This window comes from Lissotriton helveticus, chromosome 11 (assembly GCF_964261635.1).
Source record: "Lissotriton helveticus chromosome 11, aLisHel1.1, whole genome shotgun sequence".
Taxonomy (NCBI): Eukaryota; Metazoa; Chordata; class Amphibia; order Caudata; family Salamandridae; genus Lissotriton; species Lissotriton helveticus.
The window spans coordinates 1,106,656,244-1,106,682,627 of NC_136072.1; the positions used below are offsets into that span (position 1 = coordinate 1,106,656,244).

General features: G+C 49.3%; 1 protein-coding gene across 1 annotated transcript in view; it reads left to right on the forward strand.

Moving 5' to 3' along the window:
* LOC144792653 (glutathione S-transferase theta-1-like) overlaps positions 1 to 26,384 on the forward strand; it is a 71,889-nt gene that overhangs the window by 40,224 nt on the left and 5,281 nt on the right. The window contains exon 4 of the mRNA XM_078667801.1: positions 13,736 to 13,912. Coding sequence (XP_078523927.1) covers positions 13,736 to 13,912 — 177 coding nt within the window. The remainder of the gene's footprint in view (positions 1 to 13,735; positions 13,913 to 26,384) is intronic.

Sequence of the window (26,384 nt, forward strand, 5' to 3'; positions counted from 1 at the left end):
GAGTTTAACCTGAGGAATTGATGGACTGAGATGTCGAGATGATATATTGTAGGTGGTGGGCCAGGCTGCGGGGTGGGGGGGCCCTCCATGAGCTTTGCAGGGGGGCCCCCTCAAGTTTCGTTACGCCACTGCGCTTAGGATAATGTAATTGGTTTAAGGTACAGAAGCAGAATTATTTCCTGTGATTTATGATCTGTAGATTAAGGACTCGCTCATTTTGTAATTTAATTCCATCTTCTGAGGAAAAATGTTCACTCTGAATTAAATGGGCAAATAATGCTTCTAATTCAAATGCAGATATAATTTCGATTCTGGAAGCAGTTTGGGGTGATTGACGACCCCTGAATGGGTTGTTACAACTTGTCTCCTAAACCCTACAAATTCTGCTGAGTTATGGTAATAACTCAAGCTGTGCAAAAAGAAGCGTGCGGCAGACCGCCACTGCTCGCGCCATATCATTGTTGCCTCGCCGCTGACTCTACATGCGCTTTTATTACAGATGTGGAGAATGCGGGAGACGGATGGCTCCTGTTAGTGCCCCTACCTGCAGATCACAAACTTTTTATTGTATTTACCGAGGCCTCCTCGCCGGCTGGCAAGAGGACGGCCATGGGGCTGATGCCCGACTGGGCCTGCCTGGGATTTGGAGAACAGGATTTGGATGGGATCAGGAGCCAGGGTCTGATGTAGTTAGTAGGGGCCTTGTGTCTACTCCTGTCTGAAATGGTGATAACATGTATTTAAACACAAAACCAGACAAGATATTAATGAACTTAAAGTAGTATTACAGGCACCATCTGACTCTGAGCAACGACCTTCTTCTCAGAGACTGGTGAACTGACACCCCCCACCCCGCGCCGTGCTTCTATCTGTTATTGGTAAAAGTGCTGAAGATAAAATACACCAACACGAAGCACCCGCACCTGCCCACACAACAAGCGTAAACATGCAACCGGTTGTAAATACCTTTTTATCCCTTCTCTGTCAAGGATTGGACCCTAACTTGTGTGTTCATTACTTGGTCTTGTACTGATTGCACTAGTTGTTGCTAACAAAAGTAATTTTAAATAGCCCTTTTGTCACCAATTTTTATGTTTGGCTGTGTAATTATCAGCTTTAAGAAAGACACACAGTAACTCTCTGTACACGTTTAGGTGCCTGTGCATGGGCCTGCATTGACTATAATGTTGGTAGTGTAAACTAGTCTTCGCCAATGTATTGTTTTTTTGTAAGTAGCTGACATTGATGGACAATTGCATTATTATCAAAGCCATCATTGTTGAAACACCATTGCCACCTCATTGCTCTGATTGTTTTGATTGCTTATTCTATGCGTCGCTTTTTGTACATCTTCCATTATTTTAAAAAAAGAGCACTTTACAACAATGCAAGCTTTTGCAATGCAATAGGTCTTGCATTTTAGATACTTTGACTTATTGGTTTTGTAAATAACAATGCCTTGTATTCGTTGCTTCAAAATATAGAAATAAAAAGCATTGTCATTTACAATGCCAATAGCTAAAAATCTTGCAATTGTGAGACCTATTGCATTGCAAATGCTTGTTAATCTTTGTAGCTACACCTGAGGAAGGGTGCACAGACATAATATCGAGTCCAAAATATCGTTTGGACATAATATCGAGTTTAAAATATAGACAGGACAAAATATCGACAGGACAGAATATAGACAACCAAAATATCGTTTTTAAGGTAAGTGATGTAATATCGACTGTAAAAAATATAGAAATGTAAAATATCGAAGTATATAATATAGATAGTTAAAAATATCGTTTTTTTATTAATATCTAATTTTTTATAGTGTATTTTTATGTTATAATATGTGTGAAAAGTGTGTATTAATGTTATAATTAATTTTAATTAATGAATTTTGTTGTTATAATTATTGCGTAAATAAATTCTGTAGCGGGTTGTGGGTTTATAGGGGAATAGGGTGGGAAGTAAGTTAATTATAATTAATTAAATATGTAAATTTATCTGTAGATATTAATTAGTAATTAATTGTTAATTAATTTATATTTGTTAATTAATTACATTTTAATTGGTAATTAATTTTAATTAATTGATTAATTGGTAATTATGTAAATTTTACTAATTTAATTTCTGTAGCGGGTTGTGGGTTTATAGGGGAATTGGGTGGGAAGTAATAAAATTATAATTAATTAAATATGTAAAAATATTTATTGGTATTTATTTATTATTAAATATTAATTAAGTATTTATGGGTAATTATAAAAAAATTATTTGCCAATTAATTTAATTTAATTGATTAATTGTTAATTATGTTAATTTTAATAATTTATTTTCTGTAGCGGGTTGTGGGTTTATAGGGGAATAGGGTGGGAAGTAATTTATTAATAATTAATTAAATAATTACTTTTATATTTATTTATTTAAATGGAAATAATTGATAAATATTTTTTAATTATTACATAATTATTTGTTAATTTTTAATTAAAATGAAATAATAAGTGATCAATTGAAATAATTATTGTTAATTAGTAAATTTAATATTTTAATTATTATATTATATAAACATGTTCATTATTTTTAATTAATTATTAATAGATATTCATTTTTACATTTTTATATAATATATGAAGTATTTACTTTCCCTAATGTTGTATTTTCTGGAGTGGGAATAGTAATTTTAACCCCTACGCTATCCAACGCTTTCCCTACTGTTGCAATCTTTGGAGTGGGAATAGTAATTTTAACCCCTACGCTATCCAACGCTTTCCCTACTGTTGCACCCACTGGAGTGGGAATAGTAATTTTAACCCCTACGCTATCCAACGCTTTCCCTACTGTTGCACCCACTGGAGTGGGAATAGTAATTTTAACCCCTACGTTATCCAACGCTTTCCCTACTGTTGCACCCACTGGAGTGGGAATAGTAATTTTTACCCCTACACTATCCAATGCTTTCCTTACTGTTGCACCCACTGGAGTTGAAATAGTAATTTTAACCCCTACTCTATCCAACGCTTTCCCTACTGTTGCACCCACTGGAGTGGGAATAGTAAGTTTAACCCCTACGCTATCCAACGCTTTCCCTACTGTTGCACCCACTGGAGTGGGAATAGTAATTTTAACCCCTACGCTATCCAACGCTTTCCCTACTGTTGCACTCTTTGGAGTGGGAATAGTAATTTTAACCTCTACGCTATCCAACGCTTTCCCTACTGTTGCACCCACTGGAGTGGGAATAGTCATTTTTACCCCTACGCTATCCAACGCTTTCCCTACTGTTGCCCCCAGTGGAGTTGGAATAGTAATTTTAACCCCTACGCTATCCACCGCTTTCCCTACTGTTGCACCCACTGGAGTGGGAATAGTAATTTTAACCCCTACGCTATCCAACGCTTTCCCTACTGTTGCACTCTTTGGAGTGGGAATAGTAATTTTAACCTCTACGCTATCCAACGCTTTCCCTACTGTTGCACCCCCTGGAGTGGGAATAGTAATTTTTACCCCTACGCTATCCAACGCTTTCTCTACTGTTGCACCCACTGGAGTTGGAATAGTAATTTTAACCCCTACGCTATCCAACGCTTTCACTACGCTTGCACTCTTTGGAGTGGGAATAGTAATTTTTACACTTTACTTATTGTACGTTAATAATATTGGCTATTATTTAATTATATTTTGTTACTATATATATATATATATATATATGTTTTATTAAATATGAATAACATTTTTTTTTTAACTTTAATTAATTATTTAATTATTATAAGTTAATTTAAGTAATTTTAAGTATATTTTAGTAATTAATTATTTATATTAATTTAATTTAACATTGTTTTTAGTAAAGTCAATATTTTTTACAACTATATTTTTGTAAACGATATTTTTAACTCGATATTTTTGTACTTACCTGTTTGTAGATAGAAACTCGATATTTTGTCTCTCGATATTTTGTCAACGATATTTTTGTTGGTCGATATTCTGTCCCTCGATATTATTTCAGTGATCCCTGAGGAAGGGCTGTTTGCGAGCCCGAAATGCATTGGGTATTTTAATGAGGCTGCTTTGGGCTGCAGAACGCCACGTGCTGATGATTAAGGCCTGGATTGGCATGTCAACCGCTTCAGAAAAATATGGAATTCACGTTGTCTTAAACTGAAGAATCAAAACGTTGTGACAAACGTGTGAAAATTTGGATGAATAAGGCCATAAAATGGAATATTTGATGAACAATGGACTTCTCTGCGTTTTTTCTCACTGTGGGACATGTTGTTTCGAAACTCTCTAGGTCCACCCATGAGCAAGTGAGCATCAGAAATGCACCCGATGTGTATTTGAAGCTTCATTCGTAGTATAGGGAATGTTTAACCCCAATCAGCTTTTTTGAGTCAGTAGCTTTTGGGGTTGCCTCCTAGCTATGTGTTGCCTCAAAGGCATATTTGCAGTCTTGAGCTTTCATCTGACAACCTTAGGTTGGAGGAAGTTTTATTCATGAGTGCCTTCCATTGACCCGATTAACCTGCACGCCTGTGATGACACTGATTTGGAAAGAAAACCCAAGGAATGGAATCTTGAGGCCAGATATTCTAACGCATTTTCTGGTCGTCAACGCTACAATTTAGTAAATTGCAACAAGGGAATCTGTTTTTCTAATGTACCAAACCCATTTAGCGATTCGGTAACATGTTACACTGTCACTCAGTGGAAACCGTTAGGAATCCCTGTTTGGAAAAGTCCTTTTTTAGAGCATCCCTTCCAAACCGTTATTACTTATGGTATTTATTAATGCTTTGCAAATGGAATCTAGTCGCAAAACAATACTATTTTAGCAACTATTGATAGGTAGTAGTATTCCATTTGCAAACGGGAAGGTGTCGTCAAGGTAACCCTTACTCTTTCTGAATGATCAAACATTTTTTTAAATAGTCAGTGGTAGATAGGACCCATGCTTACGCTTAAAAAATAGTTTTATAAAACATTTTTTTTCTCGTTTGAAAGCATCAAATTTTCCATTAAGAAAAACAGACTGCATTTAAAATGAAATTGCTTTACTTTAAAGGAATCCCAGGCAAGTTTGTCTGCTGACTCCCAGCAGGCCACCATCCCTGAGATGGCAGCAAATTGTAGTGGGCCACAGTTTGCGACCTACCTCAATATTATTCATGCTGTAGTTCGAATTGTAGCCCATTGTAATTCAGTATTTTGTGAATCTACCAGTTCCATAGTACATAGGCCAGTTTGCATAATACCATAAGATTCACAAAAATATGGTGTGCACATTTTAACCACTTTAATATCTTTGTACATCTGGCCCATAGTGTCCTGATGTCATGAAGCAGGGTGGCAACAATGGGGTGGAGGCATGGCTATCTAGGAATCTCTCTGCGTCCATGTCTATATTCTTCTTGTGCATGGAGTGGGTATCTCACTCTTGCAGAAATGCTCCAGGGTCCCCTGTACTTCATGGAATGTGCACATGGATGAGTGCTTGGCCAGGGGCACTTATTCAATGGAGTGTAGCCATTCCTTATAGGTGTGGGTGTTCAAACAGCACTTTCTTGCCATCCTATCACTGCTTGGGGCACTCTGACATATAGAGAGCATGCAGAAATACAGAGCTGGCAGGCTGCACATTATGCTTCTTCTTTATATTTAGCCAACATTGCCTTCTAGAACCTGATGTTTTGCTTTTAATAATCAAACAAAAAGTAAATATGTAATCCTAAAAAACTAGCTGAAGTTTTCGTGTGTAATATGTGGCCACATGGCATATATGGAAGCAGCAAAGCAGATGCAATAAATAGAGCGAGCATTGTGCCCCGCAATTTGTATGCAGAGGGATGAAAAGGTGTGCAACCTAGGAAACAGAAATGCCCTCTTGTTATCTACGTGGCCAATGAATGCCCAGGATTGACATCTAGGTGGGAGAGTGAGAGCAGGCTTCAGCCTTGTGAATCCTATGCTGAACTGAATGCAATGCTGTGAATCTTGTCTCATTGCGCTTGAGCCCTTAAAGCAAACCTTTTTGGGTTCATATGGACTTGCGGAGCTTAATCTCTTCCCAGACCTGGCCTAGGTTGTTTTGAGCATCCTCTAGAGAAGAGCTGGTAGTTGCTGTGATGATACTAGTGGCACAAGTGGCTATGAGACTTAATCCCATTGTGCCTGTGGATGAGAGTGCTAATGAAAGTTATCGCCAAGAATTCAAACCAGCAAACAAATGAGCATTCCTGCTTATATGGCAAGTAATTGGAATTGCTAAACGCTGCGTTATTGCTGAAGGAGCCGGAGTTGGGACCACAAGCTCCAGAGGGCTGTGGGGGCTACCAGAGATCGACCGCCCCTCCCCTTGCCACCGGAAGTTCATTAGCGAGTCGTAGTTCCTGCCCCGTGGGACAAGCGCGGGCGCGCGCCGGGCTAAGCCCGGGCCAAGGGCGTGCCCGTTTGAGCCCGTTCGAGGTCGGAGTAGGCCGGGCAGGGCCTACCCTCTAACATCGCCGCTGGAACTTTGGCCGCCAAGCAACTTAACGGTAAGACTAATTGACTGGCCTATATATTTCTGGATTTAGCTAACTGACCCAGAGGGTCGCATATTTAGCCATGGCAAGTGGTGTCACAAAGGAAAAGAGTCTATGGGGGGGGTCCCATGGGAACTTTGGACTACTTCATTACAAGAGCATCTAACGTAATCGCTCAAGAGATTGCGGTAACGGAACGACGCCTGTCATTGGGACCGGGACTAGGAAAGTCCCCAATGGAGGTTGGACATCTACGGGACTCCCCATCCCACCAACCCTTTAATCTCAACATCAATGACCCTCTGTTGCTGGGCAATGCTACATTGGTGACACTGGGGGATTCGGTGGCAGAAAACAAATCACCGGCACAGCCAGCCCGTGCAATAACCAGGTCTAAAAATACACCCCATTAGGGCATAAAGGAGACACTAATGGACAAACAATGTCCCAAAAATAAGAAGAGGGCTGGGGGCCAACATAATGAAAAATGCTCCACCGTAACTAGGCCACCAAGGCCGCCTGAAGATGGCCGGAAAACCGTGGAACATAATGTAGAGCCAGAGACTGTGATACCTGTCCTGACTCCAACTGCCCCTAATATACCTGTGGTTCCTATGGCTACCTTAAATAGTGCTTTTTGGGAGAAAGTGGGGTCCATTGTTGCAGATTGTTTAATGCCCCTAATGAATAGAATGTCAGCTATTGAGGCAAATTTACAAACGATTACTAACACCTTAGACCAGATCACAGGTGTCGTAACAAACTTTAGCAACCCCAGTACTGAGTATTCTCCCCTTACCCTCATTGACTTAAACCTTACAAGCAGGGGAAGGACATTGCCAATGGCAATCCACCAAAAGACCCAGGTGGCTGAGAGTGTGCGATCGAGTACACCCGGGCCCATCATGGCAATGCAAGAGCGGCGGGGCCAGGGGTCTGAGGTATTTACAACAAGGGGTGGTGATGGACAGAGTCTCTGAATTAAGCAGAATACTCTCACCCAGTCAAGAGATCAGGGCTAGATCCAACACCGTTTTTTTAGCTCATTGCACCATCCCAGTTTCAGAACCTGGCTGTATGCAAATTAGTCTGTCCCTGGCCCAGTGCATCATGGGAACAGGGCAGACCAGACTACAAAAGCCAATTCTTACACTGGGAAGGAAACAAGCTTCCGGGGACCGGTTTCTGGCATTTCAGCCGTCTTCGGCCCGGCTTGCTTGAATCCTGATGGTGCAATGAGCAAGGGACTCACATCTGAGTATACCCTTCCACGCTTAGGGTGGACAAAAATATTTACAACAAGGGGTCTGAGGGTTCACACCCGGCCAAACCTGGGCCACCTATGAATGAGTCAGATAGGCACCCCCAGAGTAAGGGTAACATCAGAAATACTCAGAACGCTGCCCCAAATCCCTATTGTAACACCAAAATACCTAGCATGCGAATTGATCTCCCTCCAGAATGTAGCCCCTTTGTTGTAGTTTTAGTAGGGATTCCACCGTTGATGAATAACACAGAAGAGACACAAACCTCATTAAAAAACAAAGCATCTGATTGGCTTAACAAACACAGACCACTACCGCCAAATGTAACAACCGAAATGTTGCTTGTCCGTAGGGTTTCATGGGTGGGCCATAGAATTAAGGATCATACGGGAGATTGTGTCATAATAAATTTTAGGGACACACGGACAGTGTCTCACATATGTCTCACATATGTCAGTGGTCACAGCCCATAGGTGAGACAGCCATACAGTCCCTCCCACTCTCGTATTTCTATCCCCGGGTTCCAGCATGCACCGGTATTGGTAGAGATTCAGCATGGAACCTGGTAGGCCCCTTAGCTAGGACTGGCACTAACCAGAGAAGCCCCAGAGAATATCGGGTAACTGAGGCCGTTTCCCTACACAATAGATTTAGTTCTTTAGATGCGGTGGATTGACTAAATCCGAGCAAATTGGCTAGCAGTGCTGGGGGTATAAATCAGGTGGATTCAGAGGAAGACCCGGAAGAGGGGACTGATCCAGGTAGACAGACGCTGGAAGCAATAGGGGATGGGAAGAGTACAAGTCGAGAGGTGGTTGCATTGACTATAGTGGCTGCAAGTAGCTGCCCGTTGCATAAGGAGCCTGTTTAATCCTATGGGGGAGAGGGAGCCTATCCATAGCCCTATAGGTGAAACAGGCACGTTTGAGGAGACCAATGTCGACCAATGTAAGAGAAGAGCCAGGGGCCAAAATGAACATGTAATAAAATTACTGTCCTGGAATCTGGCAGGATTAGCCAACAAACTCGCCTGCCCAGCATGGGGATCCTTTGTGGATGCAAACGATGTGAGTATGTTCCAGGACACTTGGGCGCGCGAGGAGTATTTCAGGGTGGGCTTCGCCTATTTTCATATCCCGGCAGTTTGGAGAGGGCGAGGTCGTCCTTCGGGAGGTCTCACTATTTGGGTGGGATCCCACCTGGGCTGTAAAGCTACAACACTCACTACTCACTCTAGAGATATTCAATGCGTGGTTCTTGGTTGGCCAAATGCCTATAAGCTAGCACTGATTAATGTTTATTCACGTCCCGTTAGCATAGACAAAGAGTCCAGCACTATTAATGACCTTTCCATCTTCATTACATCTATTCCTAATGAATTCAATATAGTGGTAGGGTGAGACCTAAACTGCCACTTTGAGCCCCCAGAGGGACTCAATGAAGGAACTCTAATGGCAGAGGATGACCATTGGTCAATCCCTACGACCCAGGCCCCGCCTGTTAGGGCATGGTCCCCACTAGCAGTTCAGGTCATGGCACTAACCATCACCCATTCTTTACGTGCATGCAATGGCCGTACTCCCTCGGACATTCCAGCCAAATGTACATATAATAAACTAGGGCATATATCTCATCTTGATTACATCTTACTGGAAACTAGGCTCTGGCCGAGGGCAATTGATCTTACTGTGGTGTCTAGAGTGGATAGTGACCATAACGCCTTAATTTTAGAAATTGGCCTGCCCAAAGTTGGTAGAAATGGAGCTCCAGTGATGGGAGATGGTCAAACTAACAACAATGACCTCACCCTGACTAACAATAGGCGCAGCATTAGATGAATGAATGAATGAATGAAGGCCATCTTATAACACGCAGACTTAGCCCGTGGGCATCAAGGCGCCTAACAGAAACAATTCCCCAAATATGTGTACCAGAAGCCAGCTTATGGATATGCCTCTGAAAAAAGCCATGTTTTTAATGCCCTCCTAAAGGGACTGATGGCAGGTTGTATTTTTAGTTCCAGGGGAAGGGTGTTCCACAGCCTAGGGGCCACAACCAAAAAGGCCCTTCCTCCCCACCTGACTCTCCGAACCCGAGGAACAATCAAGAGGTTCTTACTGGCGGAGTGTAGGTTTCTACAGGGAGTGTAGGAGGCTAAGAGAGATCGAATATCTTCAGAGCCTTCTCCAAATAGTGCCCCGTAGACAAAGCATAGGATCTTAAAGGAGATCCTGTCCTTAATCGGAAGCCAGTGCAGACTCTTCCTGGCTAGAGTAGCAGATGAACGGCTGGGGACATCAAGAATAAATCTAGCTGCCGCGTTTTGAACAGTCTGCAGACGTTGTATCAGGCCTAGGTTAATACCCGAGTAGAGTGCATTACAGTAGTCTATCCGGGAGGTAACCAAGGCCACTACAGTCTGTTTACTGGCTTTCAGGGAGAGGTAATGAGTGATTTTCTTCAGGGTCCTAATGACACCCCAGCAGGTAGATATCGTTCTGTTTACCTGCTGGTCCATGGCAAGAGAGGAATCGATCATTACACCCAGATTCCGGGTGGATTTGGTGGCCCGTGGGCACTCTCCGAGGGATGGGGCCACCAGTCACTTGACCAGGCATCCTGGTCTCCCCCGAAGATCAAAACCTTGGTTTTCTCCCCGTTCAGCTTCAGTGAGTTACAGATCATCCACCGTGCAACTGCCTCCATGCAGTTCCTGAAGCTAAGAACGGAGGTACTCACCGAGTGGGAGAGAGAGACCAGGATTTGGGTGTCATCGGCGTATGACACCACCTCCATCCCAAAAGATCGTACCAACCTGGCGAGTGGGGTCACATATATGTTGAAAAGGGTAGGGCTTAAAGCCGACCCCTGAGGTACCCCAAAACATACAGGTTTAGAAGGGGACACAAACTCTCCTAGCTTGACCCTCTGCTCTCGCTGATTGAGAAAGGAAAACAGCAGACTGAGTGCAGAGCCCTCTAACCCTATCTCCCTAAGACGTGATGTTAGAATTGAGGGAGATAGGGTGTCGAAAGCTGCTGTCAGATCTAGCAGGACCAATCGAGTCGTCTGCCCTTGATCAACCTTGGTGCAAATATTGTTTACGACCACAGTGAGGGCCGACTCAGTACTATGGTGCTTCCGAAACCCATGCTGCGATGAGTCCAGGAGGGCGGTAGAATCAAGAAAGGCAGTTAGGTGTAAGTTGAGATGAGTTTCCAACATTTTTGCTGGAGCCGGCAGCAGTGATATTGGACGGTAATTCTTTAAAATCTCCGGGTCCAATGATGGCTTTTTCAGCAGAGGCTTGACCAATGCCTTTTTCCAGGACACTGGAAAGATGCCCTCCTTTATGGCAAGGTTCATCACTTCAAGATGGAGAGGCAAAAGAACATCCCTACAATCCTTCAGAATCCTAAGGGGGCAGGGGTCCAGTGGAGAGCCAGATTTGGTCCTGTTCAGGAGCAAGTCCAGTTGCTGGAGAGTAAGGGGAGGGAAATTGGACAGAGTACTAGAAGAGTCCATTGTCCGACAGTCCGTAGGAGATGGATTCGGGAGGGGAAAGGGATCAAGTAGGTCCCTTTGGGATTCCAGAGAGGTGTAAATATCCACTATTTTAGTGTGAAAAAACAGCGAGATCTTGTCGCACAGTTCTTGAGACCCAATAACAGGGTCAGGAGTATGTAGGGTACACAGGGAATCCACGATCTTAAACAATTCCCTTGATGAAGTGAGGGAGGCCGTAAGGTTGGAGAAGTAGGCCTGCTTTTTCTCAATTATCATCCTCTTATACTTTCTCAACAAGATTTTGTGCTTTTCCCTTTCTCTGGAATCCCAACCAGTTCGCCAGAGCCTCTCCTGCTTCCTACAGTCCTGTCTGAGAAGCCTAAGGGTCTCGGAGAACCAAGGGGCTGAGGGTCGTTTACTAGCAGAATAGCCATAGGAAACAGGGGGTAGGAGGTCTACCGCTCTAGCGATGGCATTAGAGAGGTCTAATGCAGCATCATGGGCCTCCGCTAAAGGAGTTACCCTGATGTTAGACATAAGGAGGGCCAAGGTGTCTTTAGAGATGTTCCTGTAGTTCTGCTTGGGTTCCCTTCTCCTGGGGGGACATGTCCTCGTGGAAACAGAGGAAGATTTTAATTCAAGGGGGACAGCCAGGTGATCTGACCATACCAGAGGGATGGGGGGACCTGTTTTTAGTCGAGGATCATTAGAAAAGACCCCATCCCGTGTGTGCCCTGCTTGATGTGTGGGGCTGTCCACTAATTGCAAAAAACCATATGCTGCTAAAGAGTCCAGCAGGCATCTGGTGTCGCCAGAACCTGAATCCTCCAAATGGAAATTAAAATCATCTAAGATCGTCAGGTTAGACCTACCAAAATAAGGCTCTAAAATACTAAGTAACTTGTGACAAAAACCCGATCTGGGGCCCGGGGGCCTGTAAATCAGGAGGCCTGAAAAGGAGGCCGAAGGAGAGGAATTTAGGGAATAGAACAAAGCCTGGAAAGGATCCGAGGGGGAGGAAAGGGTTTCAATAAGGCAGGAGACCGAGATTTAATCCAAGATACCCAAGCCTCCACCTCTACCACCAACTCTATCCATTCTGGCTAGAGCATAGCCTTCTGGAACAGCGTTAGCCAATTCAGGACCGGAAGAGGCGGTGGCCCATGTTTCTGTGATAAAAACCCATGAGGGCTTCCTGGCTGCAACAAAATCATTAAAGGCTATGTTGTTTTTTATCTATGATCTAGCATTGACAAGAAAGCCCTCTTCAGTAGTCGTATTGAGGGTCCGCAAAGCCTTAAGTGATCGTGTGTCAGACGTAACAGAGGGTAAAGGCTCCATGAAGCCAGTATGACAGCCGCAATGAAGAGACCCTCGAAGGGCCTCAGGAATAAACTTATAATGGCAGGGGAGTTTAGGGGGTTTCAAAGCAACTAGGTCCTGCCATGAATAGGTACCACTTACTCGAGAACCTCCCGGCAGCGCCACCACTTCACCAGCCCCCAGCGTGTCTGGCGCGTCCTCAGCGCAGACGGGCTGGACTTAGGCGCGACTTCGGCGCGTGCAGGCTGATCGCGTCCGCTGATCGTTGGGAGAAACATCGATGATTAAATAGGGGCCGACCCAGAAGGCGAAGCCCTCGTGACCCTAGCAGCCAATCAGGCAGAAGCAAGGTTTTTTCGCCGCCGCCGCTCTCACCTGAGATGGATTGTAATTTATTAGAGTTTTAAGGATGGCTCAACTGTGCCTTAGGCCCTACTCCAGAAATCCAGCAGTGTTTTTTAACAAATTTATTAAAAAATCTAAAAAGTAGTTACAATTTCTGGACGTATGAGACTTTGCACTGACAAACTTAGTAATGTTAATTTGTAGAAAAAAACGTTTTTACATAAAATTGTTTTGCAAAAGAGTGTGTTCTACTTTCAGAATTTCTCTGAATAGTAGTTGCCCTCACTTGGCAATGGGTAGCTGTGGCGGAGGGCCATGGCCTTCCTCTTCCTTATCTCTGCTCACATGCAGCCCCACCTTCCTCAGCAACCGTGGGCCATGTCCTCACTTCCTGTACAGTAATGGAGTACTCCCATTCACCTTTGAACAGAGATTGAACTCTCATCACTCTCCCTACCCCATACTCTCCCCCGTTCTCCACAGCATAGGCCTGCACCCTGCTTCCCCTACAGTGATAGGCAGCAGCAGCATCCTCCCTACACGCGATGTGCCATAGTATCTACCTCTTTCTCAGCAGCGATAGATTCTAGCCCACACTCTTCCTCTGCTGGGGTATACCTCTCCCTCTCCCTCCGTAGCAATGGGTCTCATCCTGCTCATTCTTTTTATTTGCCTATCTGTTGTCTTGAGGGGGAATCAGTAACTCAATCTTTTTACTAGTCTACTAAATGGAGTCCCTTCTTCAGCTCATTAAATCATTCAAGTAATGAAGTTCTGTTCTTTCTGCAGTGCATGACACCGTTCGTTCTGGGTAAAGAAATGGAACCTGAGAAGATGGAAGCTGCCTTGAAGGAAATGCACACCATCCTGGATCAGTTTGAGGAGAAGTTCCTGCAGGACAAGCCCTTCATTGTTGGGAACGAGATCTCCTTGGCTGACCTCGTGGCCATGGTGGAGCTCATGCAGGTGAGAGTCTGACCAATGGATAAAGAAGGGAGAGAGGGATGTGGAGGTATGACGTTGAACTTGGAAAGGAAAGCCTGGCATTTTAGCATTATGGAAAAAGAACAGTGTTTGATCTCTGTGAATGATTAGCGTCCAAGAAAGAATGGATTGGGGCAAAAAACATCACCTATGGTTCAAAATTAAATGTTCTTAGAATGTGTTGCTGTAGATACACATGTTCTGCACACTCCTGCCATCTAGTGATGGGAAACGGCATTTGCAAGTAGTTTGATTTGAAGAAGTCTTTCGAGTAACGAGGTGTAGGGACTCCTACTTTAGTTGGCAATGCAACTGGATACCGACTCCATATTAGATTGTTTTTGTTTCCACCATCTGGTGTGGACAGGACTCTGTGTTCTACACTTGTATTGCTTTCCTTTGGGCTCATTCGTTCAACTTTTGACTCCGAGAGCACCGGATGAAACTCCACTTGGTGTTTGTTTAGTTTTTATCAAAGCGACATTCAGTAGACACCGGCCTTCTTCGAAGCCTCACCATCGGGCCTTCTTTGTGGCTTTGTACCCCTTGCCTCTAGGACTTGGTCACCAAGAATGTGCTAATAGTGATGGAAAGGACACCCTTCTAGTACTGCCTCCAGTGTCACTCCAAATTTCTGTGGACTAACCACCCACAAGCCTGCAATTTCTGCCTCTCCCCTAACAACACTGCGTGCGAGGCATGCTTTACCTTCTGGTCCAAGAAGACCATTTGGTATGGACTTTGAAGGGTAATGCACTATGTATCAACGGGTCGGGATATTTTTAAATGCTTTTCAGCCTCTCCCTTTTCTTCCACTGGTTTTGTGGAAGATTCAGCAAACCCTCTTCCAACTGGGCCAGGCAGCCATGAGATTCAGGTGGTACAAAAGGGGTTGGTGATGGACGGAGCATCTGAACCAATCAAACACTCACACCCAGTCAACAGATCTGGGTTTAATCCATCACCGTTCTTTAGCCCACTCTTCCACCCCAGTTCAGACATGGCCATATGCAAATCAGTCTGACCCTGTGCCTCACGACATTCAGCCCTACTAGAAATGTTGATCAGCTCCCAAGAAAAGCTTCCAAACAGGCAGGACCTTGTCACCAGGAAACAAGGCCAGGTCGGGCACCATATCTCAAGCAATTCAATCTAGCGATCTGGCACCTGAGGTCTGCAACTTGGTTACTTTGGGCCTCCAACCACGATGAATGCATGCATATCCTGTTTGAGTTCGTTAGACCAACCACATGGTCATGTTATGCTGTAAAGTTGAAAGGATTGTTCACTGCTGCATTGCCATAAAAGATAAACCCTCTAAGACCTAGTGTCGAAGATGTCATCAGCTACCTGCTCCCTGTCCAGAAGTCGGGCCTAGCCTACACTTCAGTATTACTTCACTTATCGGCTGTGGCTGCATGCATGCAAAACAGGGAGCATTCCTCCCTCTTCCACATCCCTGTAATCAAGGCATTCATGAGAGGCATCGAGTCATTACTCCTAGTGTTCTGCCAAAGCCAGTTTGGAACCTTAATATTGTACATACCAGGCCTCCCAATCAGTCTCCTTAGTGGAAAGAGATTACTATACTCTAGATGTAAATCTTACTCTCCTGTACTACATTAACAGAACTAAACAATTTTGCAAGGCAGACCAACTTTTCGCGGTCTTTGCAATGCCTCAAAAGGGGCAACCCATATCCAAGGCAGAGGTTGTTTAATGAATAGTTAAGTGTACGTAGACCTGCTATCACAGATTCCTGGACAACCCTCCCTGTTACCGCTAGGGCTCACTCTATTTAAAAAAGGCTGCAACCAGGCCTTCTTTGGGAGCCTTCCCCTATTCAACATACACAAGGTGGCTACACAAGGTCAACTCCACACGCATTTCCAAAGCACTATAGTGTGGATGTTTTAGCCAGACAACAGGACATTTTTGGCCAGACAGCCATAAGGATCTTATTCCAGACATATGCTTCATCCACACGCTAACTACAGCTTCTAGGATGGGACTGCTTTACAGTCGATGCAGAGCATGTGTATCTACATCAGCACATGCTATGAAACGAAAATGTTACCCTGTAAGCATTTGTTCATAGGGTGTAGTGCTTTTGATTCACAGGTGGTCCAAAAAACACATCTGGCTCTGTTTACAGATCTCTTTAGTTATGACCCCTTTTAAAAAAAAATCTGTTTTTATTAGTTTTAAAATGTAGAAAGCCGACATTCACATTACAATTCTCCATTTGCTTAGGTTGCATCCAATATTTGTTGTGCATATATTCGGTTCTTACATGGAGTCAATTTTCACATAAGGATTCCATTGTTCATATCGAACGCTCTGTCATTATGGTTCAGTGCATGTAGTTCATTGAGTTCCTATCCATGTTGTCGGGTGAGATTCAACTGTGTGGACGCCCCATTGACATTGTGTGAGTGTGTGAGTCGTGGCATGGTCTGACAACCCGGGAGGTGGGTAGTAACTTTCGGGACAATTTAAACAAAACACTACCAAGCGAGTCTCATTTAATGACTTGGGGAGAACGAGTCTCTCCAAGGAAGTGAAATAGAGGGCATTCAGGTGTGGTGTCAGAGATACTACATAGGCTTTATAGTATTCTACAGGTAAGCCATCGGGGCCCGGGGTTTTACCCGTCGCCAGGGCTGCGATGGCTTCTCAGATCTCATATGGGGCAATCGGGCTATCCAGCGTTTCGCACTGCTCTGGTGTTGTGACCGCCTATGTTAGATGAGTTTCCTGCAGGAGTGCTATGTTGGCTGCCTTACCTTGCAGGTATCAGTATATGGAGTAGCATCTTGCTGGCATGTGTATTCCCATCACATTCCTAGTAATAATGTTAACCTGTATCATCATGATGTGGGTTTTTGAATGTGTGCCTTGTTCCTGAGTGACAAGTGACCTGGCTTACTGCATCAAGTGAGAGTGATTGCTTATATGGGGTTCAGGCGTTGTTTCCTCCTGTTGTGGGTGTAAAAAGAAAAATGGGGTTCAGCACTACAACATGTGCATCTTCATTAGAGTGGAGCCAAAACGAGGGCCCTCCCAAACTACAACATTGTGTCTTGATAAGTTTTGAATGTGTCAGTGCTTTTTGGGGGTCGTGTGTATGAAGAGGTGCCTCTATAGAGTTGTGGTGAGAGAGCTTTATATAGACAAGTGTGTGATGGATGGCACCTTCAGACCTTTTGTGGCGTGGTAGTCCTTCTTTGGTGCCACCTCCTAGTTATGTCCCAGTCATGTGAACTAATCCTCGCCTTTTCAGTGGAAGCATCTAGCCAGGGTGGAACACTCGTCCAAGTCCGCACCTGATCAGTCACTGTTCAGTTGTGTTGGACCCGGCCTCATGGCGTGGTCCTACCCCTCCCGCATGGCGGGCCCAGGACGACATCAGGCCTCCCCCAAGCGGGCGGCCCCCTTCCGCCCGACCCTGCACACACCAACACTACCGGCCCGGTTACCATCACGGACCACCACACCGGCCTGACTCCATCGTGGGCCCACCACGTCCTGAGCACGAGGCCTTGCCCGACTCCATCTTGGGCCCACCACGTCACGGACACGTTGCCTCGGCCCCGGCCCAGGCCCCAGCGAAGCCCCGACATCGAGGCACCAAGATCCACCCAGGTGGTCGAGTGGCCACTCGACAGATCCCGGAGGAAGGGGAGTTTCGATGGCCCTCCAGCCGCCCCCGGACGCCTGGTATCGATCGCCCTCCGGCCTCCCTAGGCACTGGCTCCACCCCCCTGCTGGGTGTCTGGACACCATCTTCCCGGCCCCTCTGGCCCCCAGGCGCGAGGGTCCGGACATCAAAGGACCCCAGTCCTATATCTGGGCCAGCCCCAGAGTAGGACGCCAGTTGTATCCTGGACTGGAAGCCCTGCTGACGCTGTCGCGGCCGACACCAGAAGAACTCATCTCGCTGTAACCTGAAGATACCCTGAGAGCCTGCTGGCGCTGCCGCTGCCCACCTTGCTGAACCATCTTAAGAGCCTGCTGGCGCTGCCGCGGCTGAACCATCTTTGAGAGCCTGCTGGCGCTGCCGCGGCTGAACCATCTTTAGAGCCTGCTGGCGCTGCCGCAGCTGAACCATCTTGAGAGCCTGCTGGCGCTGCCGCGGCTCATCCTTGCTGAACCATCTTGAGAGCCTGCTGGCGCTGCCGCGGCCCACCTTTGCCGAACCACCTGTCGAGTCCTGCTGGCGCTGCCGCGGCTCGACCACTTGGAACCCCCGGCTCGAGGATTGAGAGCTGTGCGCAGGGTATCCCTTCTTGCACCCCTATCGAGACTGTCCCGCTACCCTAACCCTTTTACGAGACTTTACAGATCCCTCGATCTGCTTGTACATATCGCTGAGAACCAGCAACCTTTATTGCCTGATAAAGCTTACGAACTTAACCTCTGGTGTGGTGTCCATTTGTAGTGTTGTGGTTACTCTGCTGTATGATCCTAGGAGAGGACCCTCACCCCGGAGGCCTCTCGGTAACGCTCGGCTACTTCTTGACTGAGAGGTGGACCTAGGGGTGGCCAGTCAGACATCTTCTGCCTCCCCCGGGGTCGCCTTTCTAACATTGGTGGCAAGCGACGGGATCCGAGCCGACGCAGATCGTACAGAGAGTGATTCACGCACTACCGAGAAAAACACACTACGACCATAACTACGCAGGAGACCAGACCGACTACGGAATTCCAGAAAGAAAAAATGGAAGATTACAGCCACAAGGAATTAAAACAATTCTGCAAGGACCTAGGCATCGCTACCACGGGCCTCAACACCAAAGAGGACTTTAAATCGGCCCTGCAAGCCTGGGCGGACGCCGATGACGCGCCACCCCAGAATGAAGACAACCCGGAGCCCGACGCGAACCCAGCGGGGGAAAGACCCCCAAACCTAGACACGGGCCCCTCCCACGAAGACGCCCGGGAACGAGAGAGGAACCGGCTCCACGAGTTGGAGCTCGCCCGACTCCGACAAGAAGGAGAGATACAGCTGGCAGAAAGGAAATTAGCCCTCGAGCAACTACGGCTGGAAGGAGACCTAGAGGAAAGGCGAAGACAAAGAGACCTCGAAGAAAAGAAACTCATATTCGAGCATGAGCGCGGCCTCAAAGAACTAGAAATCAAGGCCAAGACAAACGAGACCAGCACCCCCGGGGGCAAGACCTCACCCCCGCCGGTGGACACGAAGGTGCACATACCCAAGGATGTCGTCAAAGAGTACTATAAGAACGACGACATCCAACAGTGGTTCAAAGCCTACGAGGTCGCCATGACCGCCCATCGAGTACCCCTCAAGGACTCGGGCGCCGGCCTATGGGGGAAGTTCATCAACGAGGGGAGAGACGCCCTGCTAGAGCTCCCCGACATGACCTCGTACGAACACATGAAGACCGCCCTCCTCACTCGCTACGGACTCACCCCCGAAATGTACCGGCAGCGATTCCGAGACTAAAAAAATCCCCGGTACCACTTGGGTGGAGTACGTGAACTTTTACAGCAGAGCCTTCGAGGGGTGGATCCGAGGCTGCCAGGTCACCACCTATCAGCAGTTGGTCGACCTCATTCTATGGGAACATCTTTCCAATAACTGCTTCATCGAACTCCGGCAACACCTCCTCGACAGCAAATTGACAGAGCCACGAAAACTCGCTGTCGATGCGGATAGATGGGTGAGCACCCGAGTTCCCCGGAGTCCGATGGGAGACTACGGCCGGGGATCCCCGGGGAACCACCGACCACGAGGCGGCGGAGGAGGCCAGAGCAGGGGCCCGGGCACCCCCACGGGGTCCTCCCCTACTTCCACGTCGCCATCCCTGGGCCGAAGGGGGGCCCCCCAGCAAGACCCGGGCCCCGCCCGAATGTTACGTGCCACAGATGCCAGCGACAGGGTCATTATGCGAATGACCCTCTCTGCCCGATGAACCAGTGACCCGGCACCACCGGTCCCCCGAACCGCCAGATCGCGGCCGCCGCCCTGGGTGCAGAGGGAGGCGAAGAAGAAGACGACGACCCCGAGCAGGCCGAGTGGGAGCCCGCCGCTATGATCTTAGCATGCCTGGGTGATCGAGACATGATCCCCCGAGAGCCGATCCCAGGTAACACCCAGAAATACCGCCAGTGGGTCACCATCAATGGACGCCGGGCCGAAGCCCTCCGTGACACTGGAGCCAGCGTGACGGCGGTCCGCTGCCACTTGGTGACCCCCGAACAAATTCTTCCCAACGTCTTGTGCCCAGTACGGTTGGCGGACAACTCTGAGAGTTTGTGCCAGATGGCCCGCATCCCCTTCGAGTGGGGAGGGGTGTCGGGCATGCTGAAAGTGACTGTCCGAGACGATGCCCCCGTGGACTGCCTCCTCGGGAACGACCTGGAAAGTTCCCCCTGGGCCGGCGTAGAGCGGAGAGAGCCTCTGGGGAAGCTAGGCCTTCCAGAGTGGGTCTGTGCGACCACCCGCTCCATGTCCGCCCGAGCCTCCACCCCAACGGAGGAAGCCCCGACCGAGGAGCCGGAGTGGCCCGCACCTCCACCGCCCGCTGTCCCTGAGGACGCCGACCCTGAACCCGGCCCCCAGGGGCCCAGCCATGAAGAACTCACCGAGCTCGGCCACCTTCCAGACCTAGCTCAATGGCGCCAAGAAGGTGGCCCCACCCGCGAACAATTCCGGCAGGAACAGAACACCTGTCCCTCCCTCGAGGGACTCCGACGACAAGCCGCCACTCAAGCCGCTGGAGACCCTGCGGGGTCCCACTGGGTCTATTGGGACAACAACCTTCTCTACAGTGAGCAGAAGATTGCCGAACTAGGGGCCAGCCGGGTGCTGGTCGTTCCCCTCCGATTCAGAGACTTCCTCTTGAACTTAGCACATGATGTGCCCCTCGCCGGGCACCTGGGGCAGGACAAAACTTACAGCCGCCTGGTGACCCATTTCTACTGGCCGAAAATGCGCAACGATGTGCATAATCACTGCAGAACCTGCCCAACCTGTCAAGCCAGCGGGAAGAGCGGGGGGAAAGTCAAAGCCCCGCTCCAGCCCTTTCCGGTGGTGACCACCCCCTTCGAGCGAGTGGGGATAGACATTGTGGGGCCCCTGGACCCCCGCACCTCTCAAGGGCACCGCTTCATCCTCGTTCTGGTGGACCACGCCACCCGCTATCCTGAAGCCATCCCCCTCCGCACCATCACGGCCCCCGTGGTGGGTCGAGCGCTAATGGGGATCTTCTCCAGAGTCAGCTTCCCCCGAGAAGTCGTGAGTGATCGGGGCACAAACTTTATCTCCAAGTATATGCGATCCCTGTGGCAACAGTGCGGGGTCAAATAGAAGTTCACCACCCCGTATCACCCTCAAGGAAATGGACTTGTGGAGCGGTTTAACCGAACACTGAAGGGAATGATCAAGGGCCTAGCGGAGCCGCTACGACGCAAATGGGATGTCCTGCTGCCTTGCCTCCTGTTTGCATATCGCGAGGTACCCCAGAAGTCCCTGGGGTTCAGCCCCTTCGAACTATTGTATGGGCACCCGGTCCGAGGCCCCCTCAGCCTGGTCAAAGAAGGCTGGGAGACGGCTGTCCGAGGTGCTCCACCAGATGTCTACCAGTACCTCCTGACCCTCCGCAACCAAACTCAGAAGTTCCGGGAACTGGCCGAAGCCAACTTGGAGGCTAGTCAGGAGGAGATGAAACGCTGGTATGACCAGAACGCCTCGTCCATCGAATTCGAGCCGGGCCAGCAGGTCAGGGTCATGTCCCCGGTCGAACCTTGTGCCCTCCAGGACAAATGGACGGGGCCCTTCAAGGTGGTGGAGCGCAAGAGCCCCGTCACTTACTTGGTGGACATGGAGTCCCCCAGGAACCCCCTCCGGGTTCTACACGCTAACCGGCTCAAGCCGCACTTTGCCCGCACTGAACTAAGTCTGCTGCTAGCGACCGATGACGGAGCTGAAGACGACTCCGAACCTCTACCAGATCTCCTGAGCACCACTGAGAAGGACGGCTCCGTCGAAGGGGTCACGCTCTCCTCTACCCTGACCCCAGAGCAGCACCAGGACTGCCGGAAGCTGCTGGGACAATTTGCAGACCTCTTCTCCCTCACTCCCGGAGTCACCCGGTGGTGTGTACACGATGTAGACACTGAGGAGAGCCCGCCTGTACGACACCGAGCTTACAGAGTGCCCGACCGAGTTCAGGCCTGCATTCAATCCGAAGTGGCCAAGATGCTAGCGCTGGGGGTAGTCGAACCCTCCGACAGTCCCTGGGCCAGTCCCGTTGTCCTGGTCCCTAAAGCCGCCGCCCCCGGCACACCCCAGGAGCTCCGGTTCTGTGTTGACTACCGGGGGCTGAATGCAGTCACCAGGACCGACGCCCATCCCATCCCCCGGGCGGATGAACTGATCGATCGCCTAGGGGCTGCAAAGTATCTCAGCACCTTCGACCTCACGGCCGGGTATTGGCAGATCGGCCTCACCCCTGGAGCACAAGAGCGATCAGCCTTCTCGACCCCTGATGGCCACTACCAATTCAAAGTGATGCCCTTCGGCATGAAAAACGCCCCGGCCATCTTCCAGAGACTCGTGAATAGGGTGCTGGCCGGGCTAGAAGAGTTCAGCGCCGCATACCTAGACGACATTGCGGTGTACAGCCTCCACTGGGATGCGCACCTGACCCACCTCCGGGAGGTCCTGACGGCCCTCCGCCGGGCAGGACTGACAATAAAGGCCAGCAAGTGCCAGATAGGCCAAGGGTCCGTTACCTATCTGGGACACCAAGTAGGGAGAGGCCAGGTAGCTCCCCTCCAGCCAAAGATTGACGCTATCCAGGCCTGGGAGCCCCCGGTCACCCAGACCGCCGTCCGAGCCTTCCTGGGGCTCACTGGCTATTATCGGCGCTTCATCAAAAACTATGGGAGCATTGTGGGGCCCCTCACAGAACTGACCCCAAAGAGACTACCACAAAAGGTGCGCTGGACCCCCGAGTGCCAAGCCGCCTTTGAAACCCTGAAGACTGCCATGTGCACCGCCCCTGTGCTCCAAGCCCCCGACTACAGCCGAGAGTTTGTGGTCCAAACCGACGCCTCGGAGCACGGCATTGGGGCGATCCTCTCCCAAGTAAACCCTGAAGGGGCCGACCTTCCCGTTGCCTTCATCAGCCGGCGGCTGCTGGCCAGAGAACAGCGATGGAGCACCATCGAGAGGGAGGCCTTCGCCGTCGTGTGGGCCCTAAAGAAGCTCCGGCCCTACCTCTTCGGCACCCACTTTCGGGTCCAGACCGACCACCGGCCTCTGCGGTGGTTGATGCAGAAGCGGGGAGAAAACCCGAAACTGCTGCGATGGTCCATCTCCCTCCAAGGGATGGACTTCACTGTGGAGCATCGCCCCGGCAACGACCACGCCAATGCTGACGGCCTGTCCCGATTCTTCCGCCTCGGCGAGGAGAACCCCCAAGAAGATGGGTGACTCTCCCCCGCCTTCAGCTGGGGGGGACGCGTGTTGGACCCGGCCTCATGGTGTGGTCCTACCCCTCCCGCATGGCGGGCCCAGGACGACATCAGGCCTCCCCCAAGCGGGCAGCCCCCTTCCGCCCGACCCTGCACGCACCAACACTACCGGCCCGGTTACCATCACGGACCACCACACCGGCCTGACTCCATCGTGGGCCCACCACGTCCTGAGCACGAGGCCTCGCCTGACTCCATCTTGGGCCCACCACGTCACGGACACGTGGCCTCGGCCCCGGCCCAGGCCCCAGAGAAGCCCCGACATCGAGGCACCAAGATCCACCCAGGTGGTCGAGTGGCCACTCGACAGATCCCGGAGGAAGGGGAGTTTCGATGGCCCTCCAGCCGTCCCCGGACGCCTGGTATCGATCGCCCTCCGGTCTCCCTAGGCACTGGCTCCACCCCCCTGCTGGGTGTCTGGACACCATCTTCCCGGCCCCTCTGGCCCCCAGGCGCGAGGGTCCGGACATCAAAGGACCCCAGTCCTATATCTGGGCCAGCCCCAGAGTGGGACGCCAGTTGTATCCTGGACTGGAAGCCCTGCTGACGCTGTCGCGGCCGACACCAAAAGAACTCATCTCGCTGTAACCTGAAGATACCCTGAGAGCCTGCTGGACCTGCCGCGGCCCACCTTGCTGAACCATCTTAAGAGCCTGCTGGCGCTGCCGCGGCTGAACCATCTTTGAGAGCCTGCTGGCGCTGCCGCGGCTGAACCATCTTTAGAGCCTGCTGGCGCTGCCGCGGCTGAACCATCTTGAGAGCCTGCTGGCGCTGCCGCGGCCCATCCTTGCTGAACCATCTTGAGAGCCTGCTGGCGCTGCCGCGGCCCACCTTTGCCGAACCACCTGTCGAGTCCTGCTGGCGCTGCCGCGGCTCGTCCACTTGGAACCCCCGGCTCGAGGATTGAGAGCTGTGCGCAGGGTATCCCTTCTTGCACCCCTATCGAGACTGTCCCGCTACCCTAGCCCTTTTACGAGACTTTACAGATCCCTCTATCTGCTTGTACATATCGCTGAGAACCAGCAACCTTTATTGCCTGATAAAGCTTACGAACGTAACCTCTGGTGTGGTGTCCATTTGTAGTGTTGTGGTTACTCTGCTGTACGATCCTAAGAGAGGACCCTCACCCCGGAGGCCTCTCGGTAACGCTCGGCTACTTCTTGACGGAGAGGTGGACCTAGGGGTGGCCAGTCAGACATCTTCTGCCTCCCCCGGGGTTGCCTTTCTAACAAGTTGTTACTCATAATATGTCATCAGAGGTTTGTGGCATCACCACCGGGGGAATTGGTGAGTCGGGTCCCTCGGGCCATGAACGGGCAAAGTTCTATTCGTTCATTTATTTGGTTTATTCGGTTTCTTGGTCTGAGCTGCACGTCCTGTCGCTGATTGCCACTGTTACCTGCAGAGCCTCATGCCGCTCTTGTATTATTTCTTCCAAGTCTGGGACAACTTTAGATGTGATTTGTTGAGTCTTGGCCTTTCTGCAGTTGCCTCTGTCCTGGAGCAATCTCGCTTGAGTATCTGGTGGTGTGCGCTCGGTTATCGGTCCTAGACCTTGCAGCCAGTCCCAGGCATCCGACGGGGAATCAAAGAAGTGTGTAGTGCTCTTCGTCGCCACTCTGAGCTGAGCTGGGAACAGCAGGGAGCAATACATATCCAGATCACGCAGGCACCGTTTCACTGATTGGAAGGAGCTTCTACGCCTCTGTACCTGGGTCATGTAGTCAGCATAATGTGCGCATTTTGTATTTTTATGTCCTATAGTTTGCGGTTTTCTCTCTGTCGCTGTAGTTCAGTAGCTTGATCATCAGCAGCCTGGTGTTTGCGCCTGGAGGTTGTTTGCGAGCTGTTTCTGTATGCGCACACTGTACTACAAACTGGAGGAACAGTGTGTTTTTGGGTAATCGCTCCTTTAACCAGTTCTCTGGGTAGGTTACTGCATCTTGGTCCTCTTTGCCTTCCAGAAGACCCACCTCTCGTATGGTGTGGTGTGATAGGCTCTCCAGCTATTCTTCTAGGATAATCACTCTGTTCAGTATGCTCTGCACTGTAGCGGCGTTCGAGCGTGTGGTTGGGCAAAGCTCAGTCAGAGTGAGTTTGTTAGTTTGCACTTTCTCGGCTAACTTACGATGATCTGCTTGTAAGAGTGTGAAATCTGTCCTGACTGTCAATTTTAGCTTCCAGGGACATATGCATTTGGTCGAGGGTCGCACCAAGTTTTTCAGCTGTGCTGAACTCTGTCTATTTTGGTAGCTGGTGTTAGGTGTAAGTACTCGGGCGCGTAATGGCTTCAGTGTGAGGAAGGCCGTCTGCACCAAGTCAAGGTACTGTATGTGACGTGGTCGACCATGGGCAACACATGGCTAGCAGCTGGGCTGTAGGCATGTGAACTCTATTCCTCAAATTGTTGCTTGATCACGTCTGCGTTAAGTGGTATTGCGTCCAGTGGTCTTGCTGCCACTTTTGCAGTCACTGTGATAGGGTTGGCATGGCAATTGTATCCTTATGCGGTTCCGGTGGGAGTTCTCCAGGTCTCAGAAGTGCCTAATCCCTGTCCTCAGGTCAGCTGTCTAATATTGTGTGATAGTTTGGTAGCGGTCAGAGTCGTAAGGCCCAAGGTTATAGCTTCTTCCATCGTGGACAACTAGTGGGCTCTCTCTTGGTGTCCTGACTGTTTCGTGCATTGCCTGTGGCGTTTCCTTCAGTGTAGGGTGTCGGTGGTGGATTCACCAATCAATCAATCAATCAGGGGCTTTTAAAGTACGCTACTCACCTGTGAGGGTCTCAAGGCACTGGGGGTGGGGGGGTGCAGCTCCGGGTCAGCCAAAAGCCAGGTCTTGAGGCTCTTCCTGAAGGTGTGCAGGGTAGGGGAGCGTCTGATGTTGACTGGGAGCTCGTTCCAGGCCTTGGCCATGACGTATGCGAAGGCTCTTCCACCTGCGATACA